General features: G+C 40.1%; 1 protein-coding gene across 1 annotated transcript in view; it reads right to left on the bottom strand.

Annotated features, from left to right (window-relative positions):
• Positions 1-775: 775 nt before the first annotated feature.
• Nampt (nicotinamide phosphoribosyltransferase) overlaps positions 776-14025 on the bottom strand; it is a 33035-nt gene continuing 19785 nt past the window's right edge. Inside the window, exons 7-11 of the mRNA NM_021524.2 lie at positions 12995-13220; positions 11341-11460; positions 7299-7439; positions 5394-5528; positions 776-3722 (exon numbers count right to left, since the gene is read on the bottom strand). Of these exons, the coding sequence (NP_067499.2) occupies positions 3612-3722; positions 5394-5528; positions 7299-7439; positions 11341-11460; positions 12995-13220 (733 nt within the window). The 3' untranslated portion in view covers positions 776-3611. The remainder of the gene's footprint in view (positions 3723-5393; positions 5529-7298; positions 7440-11340; positions 11461-12994; positions 13221-14025) is intronic.

The following is a 14025-nucleotide window of genomic DNA, read 5'->3' as shown; positions in this document are numbered from 1 at the left end:
TAGATGGCTGCTTTCCCCAGTTCAGGTGAATCCTGAAGCCTTATGAAAAACAAGGTATGGATTTTCAAGGCAGGACCTATGTGTCCCAAGCTGTCCCACTTGGTGACTCTACCTCAGCCTTTACTAAGACACTTTCACAGACACACACAGTGTACTTGAGATCCCGTTCAGCCGTTACTATCCTCCTCCTGTTGGTCTAGGGAAAGTACCGACTTCCTCTCTTTAGTTGATGCTCATCAGTATCCTTTGCTACCTTATGTTCTGCACGCAACCTCCAAGAGTTCATCTCGTGGGTCCTTCTTTATTGGCTTGATATTCCTTTTCTAGAAATGAAAAGGAGTGGACTATGTCAGCTTTGCAGGCTCTGCTGCTACAGCATGAGAACAATGGTGACCACTACTAAGAGAGTGGGTAGGGCTATGTTCCAATAAAACTACCTACAAACAGATGGTGGGCTGGACTTGGTGGCAGGGGGGGTGGGTGTGCCAACTCCACACTCTAGAGCTGTCTCCTCCTGTGTGTCCCCAATGAACATCTACACACACACACACACACACCATACACATGCCTGGAGGTCCCTCTGTATTCGACTCTGTACCCTGCAGATACCTATTTACTCTTTGCAGAATTCTTAGTAAATGGTACTGCTATCCAGAGCTGCTGAAGGCGGAGAACGGGAACCATCTTCACCACGCCCTCCTCTCAGCCTGATTCTCTGGAGAGATACCTAGAAGAGGTAGGTCTGGAAATGGCATCTGATACACACAATCAAATTTAACATTTCACTAACAGAACTAAACTTTATTTCCATGTTTATTACATGTTTGTCTTTGATGCTGAGTACATTATTAGAATTGACTTAACATACAACTTGGGAGAAAGTCTGATATTCTCCACTGAATGAGTTAAAAAGGAATGTAAAACTACAAAATACTAGTTTAAGTGTGAGTTCTAAGGTATGGTAAATACAACAACAAACATCTTGCTATTTTTCTCTAATTTTCCATGATGGATTTCACTAAAAAAGCTTTTTTTTCTTTTCATTTCAAGAAAGGAAGGCTACTCATAAAAACCTTTTACTTTAAGTAGAGGGTACAAATAACACAAATTCTACTGCCTACTTCAAAGTTATGAATTGAGGGGACTAATGTCAACTGCAAATCTAGTGTCTTAAGAGCTAGTCCAATCTAAGGGTGACACGCAAATCAACTCAATTTGACATTCATGTTAACCATTTGGTACTCAGAAGGGGGATGGCCAAATACTGCTAAGTGACAGAAATCCAAAATGAACCCGTTCCAAGGGGACTGGAGCCAAGAGACATGACTCCTTCCATCTCTAGACCCATTCTGTGCACAAATGGAAGCTACTAGTTTATACTACATGCTTCTAAACAAAACTGGCATGTGCAGCCGGTGGAATTCACACAACACAAAAACACTGCTTGTAGTATGACACCAATGGGTTTTGTGTAGTACTCTACAAGCCTTTGTGAAGAGGAGGAGACTCAAGGGTCTATTTAAGCTCAGACTGGTTTTGAACTTAACAAACCTCCTGTGTATAAAGTCTCAGGTACTGGCTATGCCTATACCCATGCAGGACATGTCTCTGCAGTACTACTAATCTCAGGTACATTTTTTCTTGAGCCAGGTAGTGCGGGCTAGCCTAAAATTTGTTATGTAGTCAAGAATGATGTTGGTTTCCGATCCCTGTGTCTACCTCATTTCTGGGATTACAGGCATTGTAGTGTATACACCATGACCACACTACTCAAGTTCCACTTTTTAAAGTCAGTTTAAGATTTTTTTCATGTATTACAAAATAAAGATTACTAAAAATGAGTAATGCTTACTGTTCCAAGTCTTAGGATCACCTGCTAACCCCTCTAATTCACCTCATATGGTTCCTCATGAAATTGTTTTACATGATGTATGGCTTTTAATATTCTATCTTAATGGCAAGTTGTGAAAACTTTTCTAAATCAGTTTTCTATTATCAGATTCTTAAATGAGAAAGAACAAGAGGTACTCTGTAAAATTCAACTTCCTCCCTTCCCAGAAAAACCAACATCTCTCTTAAAATGCAAACGCATGCTCCTTTTCTTAGAACACAGGCTAGCGAGCTCTCTGTGATTGTGTTTAGTGAACATTCCAGGCTTTGAGGACTATCTGGTCTCTATTGTAACTACTCTATTTCTGCCACCGAAGTGGGAAACATCCTTAGACAGTGTGTAACTAAAAATGAAGAAGCAGTATGAAGTTGGCTGGCCAACCTTGGCTTAGAACTGTGTAGTGTCACCTACAGGTGACCTAGGAGTCACCTCAAAGAGACTGGTGTCTTGTTGAGTGCAATGGCTGACTCAGGACCTAGCAGTAAATCGCTATAAACATTTTGAGGATGAGTATCTTAAATTTAGCTAAATCTCTGTATTAAGATTCTTCTATTAAGAATCAGGCTTTCCACTGGGGATAACATCAAGAACTTACTTAAATATTAGTTACTGAGGGTTTAACTTAAAATTAATAAATGATGTCCATACAGTTTAATATCCAATTTAATTTTTAAAAAACTTAATGAAAATATAACAGAATCAAAACATTTAAAATAAGTACACTCACTACCCACTCCAGCAATTCATTTAAGACATACCAACTATAGAATATGAAAAATAAATTCAGAAGTGTAATTACTTTAAAATACACTACTTCCACTTTCAATATTTTACATTTATGTATATATTCTATAGTGGAAGCAGAAATTCTCTCTAAAAACATTATCTTCTTAAAATCTTGAGGTGCATATTAGAGCCACAGGCAATATCCAACATATAAAATTGCAGAACAGGCCTTTGGGATTTGGCATCACTGGTACATACACTGACCAGGGCACAGAACTGTACAATGCCTAAACATTCGCGTAAGAACCATTCTTCTCTTCCACGGAGAATGACTGCTGCATACTCTACAAGGGCAGTGATGTTCGGAACTCTGTTGGGTGTCTGTCTGTCCTGACATAATTTGCAAATGTACAACACCACAAACAACTTGGTTAAGGCCATGTTTTATTTGCTGATTAATGGACAAAAGGCAATGTAATTTATTTCAAGTATTTTCTTGAAAGTCTGTGCTCATAAAAATCATGAAAAGTTGGAAACAGACTGGTAAATCACTGAAACTTTAAATATATCTTACACAATCTCGTTTGTACAAAAATACAAGTTAAATATAAACATAAAGCAGGCATGGTAATTTTATGCAAATCTGTTTTATGTGATCTGTAGTTATATATAAAAGTTTCTTGGTTTGTTATTTGTGAAAAGATCAACACCAGATTGGATTACTATCTATTAGCAAAGGACCCTGAAAAGCTTGCTTCAGCATTAATCTTGTACATGGTTGTAAGTGTTTTCTAATCTGAGATCATCTAAACACTGGGAGAAAAATAAAAAGGGCAGTATGTCCATAAACCAACAAATAATCTGGCTGCAGTGTATCATAAACACGAACCCACACATCTGTACAATGAACATGTTAGTACATACGCACAGGCGCACACATACGTGCATGTATGTATACACACACTGCACACATAACAACCCGGCCACATGAAGCCTAATGAGGTGCCACGTCCTGCTCGATGTTCAGCTGTGCATTTTTTCTGACTTCATCAAATGAGTAGCTTTTTGTCACCTTCCCATTCTTGAAAACCGTATGGAGAAGATCCTGCCGAATGTAAAATTTGTTATTAAAAAGACCGTCTACCAAATATTCAGATCATGCTTTGACCAATTTACTTAAAGAGGTCAAATCCACAAAGCTGTCAAGGGTCAATACGAGTGAGGTTATGATAAACATTCGTAGACTGGTTTTCTTAAAGGGAGAGGCAAACCATCAGATGCCTCATCTTTTCTACTGCTGAAGAAAATGTTTGCTTGGGAGAACTACACGTAGTCCTGGTAATTATTACTCAGGATCTGGCCAAGTGCCTTAATATTGCCTAGACCTGCCAATCTACAAGTTTAATAAACTTGTTGTCCTTAAATTTTGGCCTTAAAAACGGATACAATCCAAAAACCCAACCCAAGACAGAAACAGAAAAGCAGGTATTTCTGTCTCATTTATATGACCGAGTTACATAGACTGTAACTGCAAAGCCACACAGAAGCATCAACAGAGGAGGAGGGCTCACTTTCCCTGAGGCCACGAGGAGTCTAGTTTCTACATGAAAAGTCTACTTTAATTCATCTTAATGTTCTTTCTTACAGTACACATGATGTTAGCTGGCATCTTGTGTGCTCCGAATTAGTGTTCTAGATGTAGCATTTTCTTTTGTAAGTTTCAATATAAACTACCAGAAAATGCTGGGTTTTACGCGTTAACCAAAATGTCTCCATGATCACAGGGACTCTCCATCAAGCTTGGGACTGGTCACTAGGACACTGGACAGATGCTCTCGAGCACTGGCAAGTTTCCTTTGGCTTAGTCTCAGGGCTCTGCTGCGTCTTCGATGGCCTCATACAGCAGAACCTTGGTAGCTCCAACTGCCTTGTAAAATCTACTCAAAGATTTACTGGGACAACATACAGAGATTTAATTCTAAAATTCTGGTCTACCAGTTCATATGGTTTTCATAGAAGGATTATTTTATTCCAACCCCAAATCTTAAAAGGCATAATGATATAAAATTGTTGTAAGCAGTCAGATTTGCACAATATTAAAACATACTATCAGTAAATGTGTACTTATATTTGAAGAATATACTCATGAGAAGTTTTTCCCCTGAAACTGGAGGCCCCTCCCCCCCCCATCTAGTGGCTTAGAGATCTTTTAACCTTTCAGATCACAAATGTTAAGTGTACTTATGCTGAAAACCATCAGATCACATGGCCTACTTCAGCTTTTCAGTCTGGTTAACCAGGGGAAGAAAACTCAGCTATATAATCTAAGGACCCACTCCAGTTCTATGACACTAAGACAACTTGCTTTATCTATTTTCTTTAGCTCAGAATTCCCTGAGACTCAATTAACACTAAAGAAAACCTTCCGAGTGGTCATTATTAAGTTGTAAAGAAACACTTCCCATCAAAGTGTTTGGAATTTGGCTAGTTTGTCTATTATGAAATTACAGTATTTTACTATAATACAGACAGTTATGTGAAGTCCAAGAGCAACATCTAATAGTATTCTCTGCTGCTATGCTTCTCCAGAAATTAGTCACTGCTAACTTACGGTAAGATTAAAACCATATATACAAAAGCCCGGTAAAGGAAAAAAAGTATTTCACTGGTACCACTGTTCTTAAAACAATTTGAAAGAATAACACAAGACTCCCTTTTCCTAATTTGTAAATCCAGTTCACGACTGTTTTAAAAATCCCAGTCAACAGATACGTACATGGCCATATTCCTCAAGGTCTCCTTTTCCTTCTTCAAGTGTAACAAAGTTCCCCGCTGGTGTCCTATGTAAAGATAACCGGCCCTTTTTTGACCTTTTGTTGGGATCAGCAACTGGGTCCTTAAACACATTAACCTGAGAAATCCAAATTAAGAGACAAATGGTAAGTCATCTCTCACTGAATGGTAAGTCATCTCTCACTGAATGGTAAGTCATCTCTCACTGAATGGTAAGTCATCTCTCACTGAATGGTAAGTCATCTCTCACTGAATGGTAAGTCATCTCTCACTGAGTGGTAAGTCATCTCTCACTGAATGGTAAGTCATCTCTCACTGAGTGGTAAGTCATCTCTCACTGAATGGTAAGTCATCTCTCACTGAGTGGTAAGTCATCTCTCACTGAATGGTAAGTCACCTCTCACTGAATGGTAAGTCATCTCTCACTGAGTGGTAAGTCATCTCTCACTGAATGGTAAGTCATCTCTCACTGAATGGTAAGTCATCTCTCACTGAATGGTAAGTCATCTCTCACTGAGTGGTAAGTCATCTCTCACTGAGTGTCTCTAAAGCATGTACACAGCTCAGTGCTGTACACAGCTCAGTGCTGGAGCTCTTGCCTGCACACACAAGGCTGGGCCACAGCTAGACTCAAGCTTTAAAAGTGTTGAATATGTAACTACATCAGCCTACAACTGGCTGTTAGAAACAAAACTCATTAGTTAGCCTGCTTCCTTCAAAATAGCCACGCTGTGGGAGCCCAAATCTTGGCTATCTTTTATAGGACGATGTAGAGAAATGTATCGAGTCGACCTTACATAACAGATGTGTTTGCAAACTACAGAGAGAACTAGGGTGTTTAAGATAAAGACACTCTTGTCGTCTAACCTTCCTCTTTCATTACTTCTTACCTTTATCCTAGTAAGAGGCTGGAGATACAGCTCAGAGGTGGGGTGCTGGCCTAATATGAATGAGGCAATGTATGCACAGTTACACGTGTGCACGTGCACATGCATGCACACACGCACACACAGTTGGAGAACCTGCTGGGCATGGCGGCACAGATGTGAAACACAGACCAAAGGGCTGCTGCAAATTCTAATCCAGCACTGTCACACTGCAAGACCCTGACTCAGACCAGTAACAGAATGACTTAAAGTATCTGAAGTATTTTAGGACCAGAAAGGTGGGGGTAAAACTCAAGCAGATGGCACCAGCAATGGAAGAGAAAGAAACAAGACAGTCTCAGGACTCCACAAAGAAGGTGGACACAGCACACAGGGTTTCTTCAGGATTTACTTACTAGTACTGTTTACGTATGTGAAGGTGGTCAAAGCACAGCTCTATGGAGCTGGGTTTTCCTCCACCTCTATGTGGGTTCTGGGGATTGAACTGGCATGGGAAGAAGAGCCTCTGTCTGCTGAGCCATCATGCCTGCTCTGTTCTTTGGGGCTCTTAGCTTCCCCTGACCCCTACTCCACAGACTCCTCACTCAGCCTTTGAGGGGAGATGAAAGATGAAAGGGGTGGCTGCCCAGCTAATACTACGGCCACTGAACATAATTCTGGTATCAAAACCAGAAGCTCAAACTCCACCCTCATAATAGGGTCTTGACAGTGACATACTTGATCATCTTTAGTGTGTGATGGCCAGGCGAGCTGACAACCTTAATCTTACCCAAATGGAACCAGCTTCTTCATACAAAGGAATATACCAAACACTGGGAATGACTCTCCAGTTCCCGGAAATGATTCAGTTTATTGGTTCCCATGTCTCTCTTGTTACCAGCTGACTCCCTTGTTTCTAAGTTAGGTAGTGGCCATCAACATGTGACAGCCCTCTGACTGTGGCACTCACTGCACTCTTCCTAGATACACAGAAGCAAGGAGAAGAAAGCTGAAGGACATACCCCAAGGCCATTGGTTACAACATAGCTGCACTTGAAGGAGCAATTCAAGAGGTCTCGGGTTAACTTCTGTAGCAAAGCGCCACCAGAACCGAAGGAGACATTCTCGATACTCCACTTCTTTTGTTTCATTCCCTCTACAATCTAGAAGATTAAAAACAAAGATGATAGAGCTTGCTCTCCAAGGACAGTATTGAGATACAGCGGCTTTGTATCACTCAGCACTTAGATACTTACAGGCCTAGGCAGACAATAGAACACGTTTTCTTTCTAAAGTCCCACTCAAGACGCGAAAGGCGTTAACATGGGTGCGTGGGAGGAGGGGATTTCCCCTGCAGTGGGCACTGTGCTTGGGATGTGGGAGTGGAGAGTCGTGAGAAGACTGGCTATGTACACTTAAGGTTCTCTCAGCTCTCTTCCCTAGCCTCCTCAAACATCACTGCCCAACGTGATCAACAAGGCTGAAATACTAGCTCCTAGGGATTTCTAATCATCACAAATAAGTCCCAGTGCACTGTGTTACTACATGTGACAATTATTATAAGCCCCAGGTAACAGATATGTAATTGGCAAGAGCATATAATACTTTTTTATGGGTAACAGTAGTGACAATGGTCATTTCAACCTCCCTCAAAATGAGTAATTTTCACATTCTCCCCACACATCATTTATATGTTCTCTGAACAACTAAGTCTCAAATTGATCTTTTCTTTTGATTTTCAACATTGTAAAAGGAATGGAAATCCCAAATAGCACATGAGTTACTAATCCAATCATTTTCAAAAATCCAACCATTTAATTTTTCTGTAGGTTTTTTAAAGCCAAATGTTTTCCAGTAAGAATTAATATAAAAATCACAGTTTATTTAAGTGATTCCTTTATCGTTTATAGAAATCTGGTCTTGTGTCTATTTATTACTGTGCTCTGTGGGAGGCATGGGAATCCTCATGTTCACAGGTAAGCCAGGGGAACCGGCATGGAAACACACAGGGTTGGAGAGAGGAACATCACCCGCTTTCTGCCCAGAAGGCTAGAAGCAAATGTGGTTCACAGCCCAGTGACCTCTGCACTTCCTGTGGGGCTGAGACCACACTGGATCCTTTCCCAGAACCTTACTATAAGCTCACCCATCTACAGAACTTATCTGTTTTACAATTTATAGAGCTCATCTTTATGAAAGATGTCACAAGTACTTACAAGGAGTGTCTTAGGATTGAGTTCGTATTGCCAGAAAAATATTTCCTCACATTGTGCTGTACTTTAAATAAGGTCTAAAATTCTCAGTCAGACTCTTGAAGTCTAAATCAACAACTCCTTAGTTGTGTTGAACTGATCTAGCTTCTTGCCTCCTGAGAATTGCTGTAAGCTGCGGTGGTCACAAACAGCCCCCACCCCCATTACCCAAACCCAAAGGTAACCAAGGCCCCTAAACAGTTTTCACTGAGATGACTATGAAAGAAGTGAATTTCAGTACAAAATAAATGCAAGTAGAAGAGAAAAGGGAGAAGGCTGCTCCCCATGGAGAGGCAGGAGAGTAAAGGGCTTCAGACTCCGCACCCAGCGTCATACAATCATGAAAAGGAGAGCTGAATTTCACATCCCTTTGTGCCAGTCAAAAAACACCCACAAATAAATCAAAGTGTAAATAAGTGGGCAAATTATTACTCTTACTTCATAAACCATTTTCATATTTCATACAGAACTTTCATATATATTTAAGTTGGCTCAGGAGCCCTTAGGATTTAGTTATCTGCTAATATCATTCACATAGTTTTGCTCCATTGTATAAGTGCTTTTCACATGTTATGTATTATGTATGCCAAAAAAGTAATTTGTTCTTAGCATTTATATCAAAGTTGTAATTCACTTTTTTTCCCACAAAAACATGTTTAATAACTTGTTATATAAAAATCAAACACAAAATGTTATCAATAATTCAAAGTCACTTCTAACATGGAGTGCTTATACTTAGGGAAAGAACTAATATATACACATAGTCACAACATTTGTAAGTACAACTCAAGAGCTATGAAGCTCAAGAATTCTAGATTTACAGCTAGAAGTTCCATAAGTTTATCTGTAATCAAGTGTTCAGCACTAATTATGAACAACTATTAAACCCAAAGCAAGAAAAATAGGAAGGAATGACAGCCTGTTTCTACACCTTTATGACAAATACTTCTCAAAGGTAAAAAAGGCAATATAAAACTTACTTAAGTGACCAAGATTGCTTATTGGATTCCCCGAGTGACGTTTTTGGCAACTTAGGCCAGCCTGATGGAAGGCAGTATTCTATGTGGTCAGGAAGCCTGTGCTGTGCCTCACCAGAGCAAGTCATAGAAACATCCAAGAGATGTAGACAGAAGGGTTCCAAGATAAGGATTCGGGACAGCTCAAGGGAGGGAAAGCCTTGGGCATCTTTCAGACATCAAAGAAATCCTCCTCGATGAATGTTGAGGAGTCAGTACTATTAAATGTCATTAGGAAGTCATCCTAGTGGAGAGACCTGATGGCAGCCAAGCAGATCAAGTCCCAAGACACCAACAGAAACAGGACGCTGTTTTGTCTACTGCACATGAGATCTTTGGCTTCTTGACAGTAGAAGCTAGAGCAGGATGCTCTAGGGAGGATGAATGTTGACAGGGAGTAGGAGTAAGGGGAGGCTGGCAGTCCAGGAAAGGTGGCAGCTTGTTAAATGAAGCACCCCTCCCCAATTTTACCACAATTAAACAATCTGTTTAGCGTATGTAGAGAGAAACTGTTAGGATGAATATCATTGCCTTTTAGAAAGCACATGAGACTTATTTCCAACATGAAAAAAATCAGGCTCTATCCTCTAAGTGTGGGTTTATTCTACCTGCTTAGCTTTGAGTACCAATTTAAGATAGTCTTCCTGTACCGGTGAATGTATTTACATCTACAGAAAACTACTTGTCACAGACAGTTACCTTCAGTTGTCATCTTGACACAAGCTAAGAGTTACAGGGAGAGGGAATTTCAACTGAAGAATTGTCTATGGCCAGGTTTATGGGACATTTTCTTAATTGCTACCTGATGCAGGAGGGCCCATCACACTGTGAACAGTACCATTCAGAGAGGTAGGCCTGGGCTATATTGAGAAAGGTAGGTGACTGAGGGGGTTTAGAACAAGTAAATGTGCCAGCCCCAATTTCTATACTCAAGGTTCTCTACTATCCCCTGTAAGCTGTCCTACCAATACTTAGTCCTTCTCATACAACAGCTTCTAATGTCCCAAGACCCAGTGTCTTAAAGCTGAGAGAGTTCCCACTAAAGCAAGGTAGTTTGGGAGGGTAGGGAGAAGTACCCTCATTCTGTTCCCGCCAAACTCCAGATACCTCCCCTCACTCGGGAACACAGGAGACCATACAAATATGATTACACATCAAAGCTATCATTTTCAAATCAATCTTTTGAAATTGATGTAATCTGGGCACTGACTTGAAGTCATACTGCCTTATAGTTTCTTTGACTGAAAGCAACTCAAGGAGGCAGGTCTATTTGGATCACAATTCCAAGTTACAGTCCCTTACCATGGGACCATGGGGAAGTCAAGGCAGCACAGGACCCAAACCCAAGGAATTGTCAACAATGGGTGGGTCTTCCCATCTCAATCAATGTGATCAAACTACACCCCACCAGCTCATACATCAACCTGGCCTAGATAATCCCTCTTTGGGACTCTGTTCGCAAGTGAATCTAGTTAGATTCTGTCATTCTAGCAATGAGCACCAATTGTTACACATACTCTTGGGCTCTTCAAACAAAAGCCTTTATTTTTCTTTCTCTTTAGAATCCTGTCAGAAGGTAGGTGGTGAAGCCTGGAGAAATATGCTTTGACTGCCCCTTCAGTATTCTAAGGTACTATTATTTCTAAACTTTAAGTACTACACCAAAAGTATTTGCCATTATAAATATTTTAAATAAGACTCACAATTGCACTTAAAATTTAACAGGCTGTTTATGAATAAAAAGCTGTTTCAAGAATGGGGATTTCATGATTGGAACATTCATGTAAAACACACACCTCTTGTAAAGTATTGATATCCACGCCATCTCCTTGAATGACTCTAAGATAAGGTGGCAGCAACTTGTAGCCTTTTGAGTTCTCAGTAACAGGAAACTTCTTGCCTAAAATATCTAAGACCTGTGTGAGAAAAACACATGACATAGTAACTAAAACTGGGACAGGGTAGGGGTGCTCCCTGAGCTAAAAAATATTTTTCCTTGTTAAAACAATTTTGAGAAGTAAAAAATTCAACCACTTAATCTTAAGCCATGTATAAAATCATATAAAGTTTGTTTCCAATTCCTTTTAACCATATCAGAAACAGGTGTGCTCTTCTTTCCTCGTTCAGTTATGTCACAAGTCGCACAGAACACGCTGGTTTTCCTTTACATCTTTCAAATTACAGATTCAAGAAAAAAACAAACCCGTACTACTAAACCAGCACACATTTAAAAGAAAGTGTAGGGAGTGACACAGCAAATCAATAATGATGCCTTTGATTTGGGTTTATTCTGCTTGCTTTACTTGTGTCTGACATTTGGATTACAATGCTGAGAGAAATGCAACCATCACAGTAAGAGCCAAGTGTGTATGACGTGTAGCTGCCCAAAGCTCTTGGCTCCCCAACGCTAACATGCTAACACGGGTAGTACTTAAGTCACTCTATCCAATGACGGCCACTTAAGATTGTCCAGCAGCTCAGACACTTAACACAGATTTGAACTCGTTCAGGAAAACACAGACACAGAGGAGCTATCAGACACACCCCTTCAGACAACAATTACTCCCTGATGTAAACTGCTTAAAGATCCTAATGAAAAAGCCCATGTAAATAGCTTTCATTATTCTTATAACTATCACAATGGAACTGTAATAGTGGCTTAGTTTGTCAAAAGTGAAATACTTCAGGCTAAGGCATCCGACCCTGGGCTGAATACAGAATAAAAAAGAGCTCCTGTAATCTATGCTCCCACTTCCTAGAGTTAACAATGAGGTACCAGCTGCTCCTTAGCTGACTAGGACCCCATTTCCATGTTTCTCAACCTCGGCAGGTCACTTCCTCCTTTACAGCAGAGAGTGAAAGCCTCTCTCTCTCTCTCTCTCTCTCTCTCTCTCTCTCTCTCTCTCTCTCTGATAAGATTAAAGCAAACACTTTGGTGTGAAGCACACACGGTGGTTCTCTAATAGAAGGCATCAATGGACTCCTGCTGTGGCGAATACTCTGTAGAAAAGGAAAAGCAGGCCCTGACCACCACGAAGGCCTGCCTCTGCTTATTAAGCAGTGTATCTCCAGCCGCACAGGACCTGAAATGCAGCTCTGAATGACCTGTATTCCTCATTACCCGGAACACATGCTAACACCTTCAAAGTTGTAACAACGACTTCTAATACATGGGATAAGCCACGAGTAGTCTGATGGATGGTAATGCTACTAATTCTGAAAGCAGACAAGGAAGTCTTAAGCAGTCCTCAATTGTCTACTTGACAATATATAAATAAGCTCATCTTTATATCCTTTCTCTGCAATTAATGTGTGACCTTGGGCAAATCTTTTGCTCTCCCTCTCTGAAAAATGGGTGACTTTTCCAGAGAGCCTTGAACTGATGTATACACAAATGAGCAGGGAAGAAGCTGGTGTCCAGGCATCCTAATGATACACACTACAATTTACCTTCAATACAGTGTCAAGAGGATTTCCAGAGTCAGGTCTGATGATTAGTGGTGCCTCTGTACTTCTCGATACTATCAGATGTCTCAGGTCTTCACCCCATATTTTCTCACACGCATTATAAATGTCATAGCTATCGCTGACCACAGACACAGGCACTGATGAGAACTGTGTTACTATGTGTTCAAAAGCATCTTTCTCATGGTCTTTCCCCCAAGCCGTTATGGTACTAGGAGACAAAATGAAGAGACAGACTTATTAGGCAGACACACGACCTATTTCTGAAGTATCATTAACCACCTGTTCATTATAGCACCTCTTTAGTGTCACAAGGAAGGAGATCCAGTTTAGTAAGTGTACATCAGAAGGGGAGTGAAATATTTGGGCCAAACCACTCCTTGGTCAATATGTTTTTAACATTACAAGTTGATTATATTCAGCTTAGTAGTTATTACTACTTAGCTCTTATATCATTAATCACCAATAAACTGGTTTTTGTTTTGGTATCCCTCAATCTACTCAGTGAGCTACAAAGCACGTGTAGCTAGCCTTCTGTACTACATGTCAGATGCTAGAAAGGGTGAATATATAGTTCCATTTTTGCTTGGCAATGCTAGTACTTGGTTCTTTTCTATGAATTCCTGAAACTGTATACCAAAAGACATATATCTGTCTTTTTTACCTTGTGAAATCTTTGATCTAAGAGCAGTTATCTAGTACTTTATCACAGTATATATACCGCTTATATCTTAAAATGTCCAGTAACAGGCAGTGATGTAGTTTACCTACAGGTTCTTTTTATTAGTATGTGCTCAAGGAATGAGAATCTTAACAGTTAGTTTGAACATAACTATTCCCTTATGAAATCAAGATTCTATATACTGTCCCTATAAAAACTTTTTTGAGCTGGCCAATGAACACGAACCTTTCTCAACTAGTTTGAGACGACTCCACCGTAATTGTGCTTCTTTAAATAAAAATGCTTAGCAAACAGAGCAGACTGTTACTAGTGTACTATTTTTATCTTGAGAGGG

This window comes from Mus musculus, chromosome 12, assembly GCF_000001635.26.
Source record: "Mus musculus strain C57BL/6J chromosome 12, GRCm38.p6 C57BL/6J".
Classification (NCBI taxonomy): domain Eukaryota; kingdom Metazoa; phylum Chordata; class Mammalia; order Rodentia; family Muridae; genus Mus; species Mus musculus.
Note: the sequence above shows the minus strand (reverse complement) of the source record. Positions and strands in the feature narration are given on the sequence as shown.